At 36.1% G+C, this 7,883-nt stretch overlaps 1 protein-coding gene across 1 annotated transcript; it reads left to right on the top strand.

Annotated features, from left to right (window-relative positions):
* Positions 1-1,253: 1,253 nt before the first annotated feature.
* LOC112516801 (glutathione hydrolase 3-like) lies at positions 1,254-7,883 on the top strand. The gene is made up of 8 exons (XM_025124034.1): positions 1,254-1,371; positions 1,737-1,776; positions 1,807-2,113; positions 4,325-4,843; positions 4,987-5,222; positions 5,488-5,752; positions 6,135-6,272; positions 7,505-7,883. The coding sequence occupies exons 1-8, from the start codon at positions 1,254-1,256 to the stop codon at positions 7,772-7,774; spliced, it is 1,893 nt and encodes a 630-aa protein (XP_024979802.1). The 3' UTR covers positions 7,775-7,883.

A 7,883-nucleotide genomic window follows, 5' to 3' on the forward strand; every position in this document is an offset into this window, starting at 1 on the left:
ATTATAATGTTGTAACTTGTTAAAATAAAAATGTATTTTTTTAAACATGTTTTAATTGATATACGATTATGTATGTTAATTTGATAAATGTTTAAAATGAAACATTTAAAAGTAAAGAACGTAAAGTAAATTAATTAATTAATTATAGGGGTATAAAATGTAAATTTAAAATTATAATTTTAAAAAAATAGGTTGTGAGAGGGTGAGTGTATGTGAGGGGGTGAGTATGTGAGGAGAGAAAGAGTGAAAAAGTGAAAATGTGAGTATAAAAGTTATTTTGGTCATTTAAAATTTTAAGACTTTAAGACTTTTGTTAAATTTCTAACCCGATAAGCGAAACGACTAATCTAGGGCGACCACCTGCTTTGCAGGTAGCGTGGAGTTACCGCATTTGAACCTTCGTGACCAGAAGAGGGTTTTTGTTCTTTCTTGAATTTAAACCTAAGAACTCCATACACTTTTGACCTTTGAAGCCAACTCAAACCAATCATCTATGCTATATTATAACACATTTGACAAAAAACTCTTAAAAACTATTTTTTATACATGAAGTACTGTGTATTAATGAATATTATTTAAAATCTAAAATTACAAGTAAATTGTGCCTAAGTATAACTTATTAAAGCTCCATTTTTGAATTCGTATGACTAACTACAGATAAAAATAATCAGATACAGGATAAACATCTCATTTTAAATATAAAAAATCTAAAATATAATTAGGATAATCATCTAACGAAATCATTATCTTTATAAAAATTATATTGTTAAACCAAAAATAAATTACTTTGCTATTAGACCTAAATTAAATTATAATAAAAAAATTATTTAAGAAAATTGTTCAAAAATATGAGAACTTTTAAAATAGTTAATTTGATATTAATATCGATATGTTTTTTTTAAACTTTTATTTATTTTTATTCAAAAGTAAAAAAAATTATATTTATCGAAATCACACAAAACCGTATTATATCAACAGAAACAAAAAATAAAATAAAATATTAAAATGAAGATATATCTCCCTGCATTGCACGAGTACCATTTTATTAATAAAAAATACATTTAATTTTGAGGAAATTTCATTAATAAAAAAAATGAAAATATTGTTTTCAATATCTTTAAAAAAATGATAATTAATATGAAAATTATAAAATACTATAAAGACAACTTCCCAGGAAGTCAATAACTTATAAAAACGGTTCATCTACCCACAAAACATCAATCCTGATGCATACTCTCTGTGTGAGGTGTGAAATGACGTTGAAAATGGAGAGCATGAAAACTCCATTTTTGTCTGGTGGAGAAGAATGCGATAAAAGGAAGAAATGGAGAACAGCTCTTTGGTTTCTCATCTCAATCATAGCTCTAACTTGTAAGTTAATTCCTTCTTTGTTGGATTTCAATTTTGATGATCTATTTTGATTTCTGTGATTTGGGTTTTGTTTCAACACTCGGATCGTCATATGGGTTGAAAAATATTTCTATGAAATCACCTTAATCGTGATTGAGATTTTCAACTTTACCTGTAAATTCAACCCAATTTGACTGAGAATTTCGGATTAAGAACAAATTTTAGTGATTACTGAAGTTCGTACAGAAGATTTGTGTCAAATGCTTTGATAATTCGATTCAGAATCGATGGGATTTTCTATTTGTTGACGAATTCAACGCATATTTAGCATTCAATAGCTGAAGAATCCTTCGATTTTTCCCCAATCTTGTTTTGTTTTGTTTCAGTTATCCTCCTTACATTGCGAGAAGACTCGAATTCTAGCTGGTCAGATGGTGGAAGGAGGATTAGAAAGAGGGTACAATCCGGAGATGCATTGGAATCACCGGAAACAACCACGAGAGTACAAGCCGGTTATGCAGTTGAGTCAATGGATGCAGTGGTTGCCGCCGATGATGCTCGTTGCTCGGAGATTGGAGCTTCAGTCCTTCGATCCGGTGGTCATGCCGTTGATGCTGCCGTTGCTGTGGCTTTGTGTCTCGGAGTTGTGAATCCGATGGCCAGTGGTGTTGGTGGCGGGGGATTTATGATCGTCCGATCGGCAGCTACGTCACAATCGCAGGCGATTGACTTCAGAGAAACTGCCCCTTTGGCTGCTTCAGAGGTTCTTCTTTCTATCCTCCTAGAATATGTACAATCTGTTCCAATTTATCCTTCTCTCCTTTCTGATCTACCTGTTTGTACAACCAACTGAACGAACACAAACAAAGGCGTGTTCATGTTCGTTCGTTTAACTTAACCGAACAAAGGAACGAACGCTAACGGTAAACAAACGAAAATCTTTGTGTTCGTGTTCGTTCGTTTGGAAAACAGGTGTGTTTGTGTTCGTTTATATTCGTTCGTTAACATGCTAAACGAACGTAGACGAACGAACAGGCTAAACGAACATCGTTTATATTCATTCGTTAACATGCTAAACGAACGAACATAAACGAACGGGCTAAATGAACATAAATAAATATTATTTGAATTCAAGTATATAAACAAAAGATTATATATTAAATTTAATATATAAATGAACATAAACAAACGAATATAAACGAACGGTAAATGAACGAACGATCACGAACATAAATGAACGAATGAGAATCTTGTTCATGTTCGTTCGTTTAATTAAATGAACACAAAAATTTGTTCATGTTCGTTCGTTTATTAAATAAACGAACTTCCCACCGAACGTTTCGCTAAACGTTCGGTTCGTTTACAGCCCTACTCGTTTGACATGAGTAGCTTAGTGATTTACAATCTTATCTTCTCTCTCGTTTTTGTTCCATCGTTTTGGACATAAGTTGTTTAGTAATTTACTGATCCTGTAATCTGATTTTTGTTACACCTATCTAACATTGGCGGTTTATAATTTACCAATCTTGTATCTCTTTCATTTTTGTTCCACCTATTTGGACATGAGTAGTTTAGTAATTTACCAATCTTGTCGTCTATCTTGTTTTTGTTCCACTTATTTGACATGGGTAGTTTAGTAATTTATCAATCTTGTCATCTCTAGATTTTTGTCTCACCTATTTGACATGGGTAGTTTAATAATTTAACAATCTTTTCATCTCTAGATTTTTGTCCCACCTATTTAACATGGGTAGTTTACTAATTTACCAATTCCGTCATCTATTTCATTTTTGTTCTACCTATTTGACATGATCAGTTTAGTAATTTACCAATCTTGTAATTTCTCTGTTTTTGTTCCACCTATTTGACATGGGTAGTTTAGTAATTTATCAATTTTGTCATCTCTCTTTTTTGTTCCCCCTGTTAGACACAAGTACTTTAGTAATTTACCAATCTTGTCATCTCTCTCATATTTGTTCCCCCTATTTGGCATAGGTAATCTAGTAATTTACCAATCTTTTCATCTTTCTATTTTTGTTCCACCTATTTGACATGAATAGTTTAATAATTTATCAATCTTGTAATTCTTCTGTTTTTGTTCCACCTATTTTGGTGGGACAGATAAAAATGCATTTTTGTGTCACTCAGGTCTTATCCTATCCAAGTCTAATTTCGCACGAAACATGGTAGTGACAAGTTTTTTTGTAACGGGTTGTCAAACGTGCCAAATGCACGAGATTGGCCCCTCACCGGGCTCTTAGAGCATCTCCAACATAGGTTCTTATAAGAACCCACTTTTTGTACTTTCTTTTGTCATAGTATTTATGACTCATTAAATTAAAAATCTATCAAAAATTCCACCACATTATTTTTTATAAGAACCTCTTTTGTGGGCCCCTTGTGTTTTTTCAACAACAATAATTATATAAAAAACTAACCACAAAGGTGGTGCCTGTTTGGTTTGAGCTTGACTTCAAAGGTCAAAAAGTACCTGGAGGTCTCAGGTTCAAATCCAAGGAGGAATAAAAGTCCCCTTGTGGCCACGAAGGTTCAAATGCGGTGACTCCGGGTTATCTGTAAAGCAGGTGGTCGCCTTGTGATTAGTCAGCTCACATAGCGGGTCGGATATCGAAGTTAATAAAAAATATATATATAAAAAACTATTAAAATGTCAAAAGGAACGTGAAAAAAATATATAAAAACTATTAAAATGCCATTTTTTCACACGAGGTTTTTGTACAAGAACTTCAAGAATACGAGTCTCTTATAAGAACTCTCTCAAATAGTAGTTCAACTTTATGCTTATAAGAACTTTGTATTGGAGATGATTTTAAGTCAGCCACTTAGCATACCAGCTGTATACCTGATTCGACTCTCGGAACGGTGTGGGCCGGCCCCGGAAACATGAACAAAGTGTGAAGTTTTTCGGTTTGATGTTTATATGCTGAATGTTGATTTGGTTGTTATTACGCAGAACATGTATGAGAACGATCTTGACGCCAAATACACCGGAGCATTATCGATGGGTGTTCCTGGGGAGATAGCCGGTCTCTATAAAGCATGGTCAAGATACGGGAGATTGCCTTGGAAGACGTTGTTTGATCCCGCCATCCGGTTTGCGAAAGACGGGTTCATGGTCGCACCTTATCTTGCCGGTAAAATTTCAAGCAATGCTGATAAGATCAAGAACGACCCTGGATTACGACAAGTGTTTGCTCCAAATGGGGAGGTTTTAGAATCCGGGGACATTTGCTACAACCCGAAACTCGGTTGGACGTTAGAAGTTGTAGCAAATGAAGGACCGAAAGCCTTTTACGATGGTGTGGTAGGGGAGAAGTTGGTTAACGATGTCCAAGATGCCGGCGGGATTTTGACGATGGAAGATTTGAGGAATTATAACGTCGAGGTTATGGATGCACTTGCCGTGGATACGATGGGGTATACTGTATTAGGTATGCCAGCCCCATCCAGTGGTACGTTGGGGCTAGCTTTGGTAGGTCGTTTTTTTTCTTTTCAAAACGCATTGTTGAGTTGTATTATACAACTCAACAATGCGTTATGTTTACCAAGTTAAAGAAAAACTTAGTACTTTATTCACTTGATCTCATGGAACCTGCATTTGGATGCGGAATGAAGGTTTCGAACATCTTAGAAAGCTACGAGAGCTCGAATGCTGCAAAAGGCTCGTTAGGTTTACACCGTTTCATTGAAGCATTGAAACACATGTATGCTTTTCGGATGGATTTGGGCGATCCAGATTTCGTCAATATAAGCAAGACCATGGCAGATATGCTTTCGCCTAAATTTGCGAAGAGCATCAGAGAGCGGATTTATGATAACACGACTTTCCCTCCCGCATACTACATGCCCAGGTAAATTCGATCCTCGGTTTTTATGGCCTTGTGAGTCAAAGTGACCTTGGGGCTGTTTGGCTGTTTCTACATTAAGAGGCTGATTGGTTGGTATTCCATTAAGTCCCGTATGAATAAAGTTATCTGTGTGGATTAATCTGTCTGTATAAATTAAGAAGGTTTTTGTTTGGGAGAGTTTTTTATAGATGGAAGGATTAATCATTAAGTCCTGCTATTTGTTTCATTAAGCCCTGTATGGATTAAACTGGTACCATTATTGAACCAGGTGGAGTCAACTTTTGGACCATGGTACTAGTCATTTTTGCATTGTCGATGCTGATAGGAATGCGGTGTCGATGACAACCACCGTGAATTACGCTTTCGGAGGCGGGGTTCTTTCTCCTTCCACGGGCATCGTACTAAACAACGAGATGGGTGATTTCTCGGTTCCAACAGAAGTATCATCGGACACTCTTCCGCCTTCGCCTTCAAATTTTATCCGACCTGGGAAGAGGCCATTGTCGTCCATGACTCCAATCATCATCCTCAAGGTAAACACCAGGACCTAAAAAGATTCGACCCAAAACAAATGTTGACAGTAAAAAAAGGGGCACAGCTTCAGGAATATGTAATTATTATATTTTTTAATTAACTAAATGACAATATTACCCTTGATAATAAAATATATAATTTCTTCATCTCGTTAAGGGTATAATTGGAAAGTAAACACCTATTTTTGAAATTCAAATGGGCTTAATTTGATCATAAAATTGCTGGGAACAAATGCAGTATCAAGATTTGAGTTCTGGAAGTAAAACGCGTTACGTCTAACCTTAAAGATGCTTGTATTTAATTACAATTCGACGTTCAATCGAGATTGACTTTTGAAAGTCAAACGACCTACTTTTGATCTTAAAAGTTCTGGTTTTACAGGATGAACAATTAGCTGGGGTGATCGGAGGCAGCGGTGGTATGAGCATAATTCCAGCCGTTGCTCAAGTTTTCCTCAACCATTTTGTGTTGGGCATGGACCCTTCGAATGCGGTTCAGTCGCCACGAGTCTACCACAAGGTCCATATATATGTTAAGAGTACCATATCAGAAGAAGAGTTAAGGTGAGAAGTGTAAGACGGATCTCCATCCTTAGATGCACATTAGGATGAGATGCACCAGATCAATCCCTGTATCAAACGCGCTTCATGGGTGGGTTTGACATTAAAGGTGATCAAGGGTCCAGATCCTTTCTTACGCATCTCATCTTAGCTCTCCTTTTCACACGATCCTTTGCCTTCCTCTGGATATATATATATATATATATATATATATACACACACACACACAGGGGCCTAATCAAATGAGAACTAATTAATTTGTGATAACCGTGAGGTCCAATCTCAACCACAAATCAATAGATAAATTAGGAAATTTATAATTTTCGTATTTTTTAATTAAAATTTTAATGCAAGGACATTTTAGGTATTTTCTCTCCTCTCTTCTCTCTCTGTCCCTGTCTTCCGGCTACCGTCCTCCGGCCATTCTCCGGCCACCTTCCTCCGTACCACAGTGTGATACTCAAAGCACATATAAGATGCATTTTGATACCACTGTGTTACATATTCGATCGACCGCACAAACGACCACAGTGTGATACCCAATCACATATAAGATGCATTGTGATACCACTGTGGTATCACCGGAGGACGGTGGCTGGAGGTTGGGGGATGGAGGCCGGGAGACGGAGAGAGAAGAGAGGAGATAGGAGATAGAAGAGAAAATACCTAAAATGTCCCTGCATTAAAATTTTAATTAAAACCAAAATTAAAAATTTCCTAATTTATCTATTGATTTGTGGTTGAGATTGGACCTCACGGTTACCACAAACTAGTCAGTTCTCCCTTGAATGGGCCCCTGTATACAGATATATATATATATATATATATATATATATATAGATAGATATATAGGGTCAACTTCAAGATAATAAATAATGAAAAACTGATGAACATCCTAGTAACCATTCGTTTGTATGATAATGCACATAGTTTGTAAGTAATTTGTTCAGTATGCACATGTGCATTAAAACAAAAAAACATCTTCAATTACTTGGATGCACGTATGCATACCGTACATATGATTGGTTACTAGGGTGTTATTAAAATTTTCATTTTTTGGGGTCTTCACTCCCTCTCTCACTCTATATATATATGTATTGAACCTCGTTTTTGTTCCAAGAGTTTTTTTGGAGAGTAATCTGATGAGGTTCGGCATATTCTGACAGTATGAACCAAAATTCTGTTATGCAGTTGATACCAAATGTGGTGTCTTATGAAAACTGGACGGTGATTGATGGTGACCATATCGAGCTTTCGGATGATAGAAAAAAGTTCTTGGAAGAAAGGGGTCATGAGCTGAAGGCGAAAGCCGGTGGAGCGATCTGTCAGCTTATCGTTCAAACGCTAAATAAAAAACCGAATGAAAATAGAAAACCAATGTATAACCAGACGCAGGTTTTGATAGGGATGCTTACGGCTGTAAGCGACCCGAGGAAAGATGGCCGGCCGGCCGCTTGCTGATGACCACTTGGTGGCGGTTGGTGCCGGTCGGAAGTATAACTACAAGGGTAGTTATGTAAATGTGTAAATCCTATGTAAATCTTAATATATTTAAACTACAAGGTTGTTT

The sequence above is a fragment of the Cynara cardunculus genome, assembly GCF_001531365.2.
Source record: "Cynara cardunculus var. scolymus isolate 2C chromosome LG 8, CcrdV1, whole genome shotgun sequence".
Classification (NCBI taxonomy): Eukaryota; Viridiplantae; Streptophyta; class Magnoliopsida; order Asterales; family Asteraceae; genus Cynara; species Cynara cardunculus.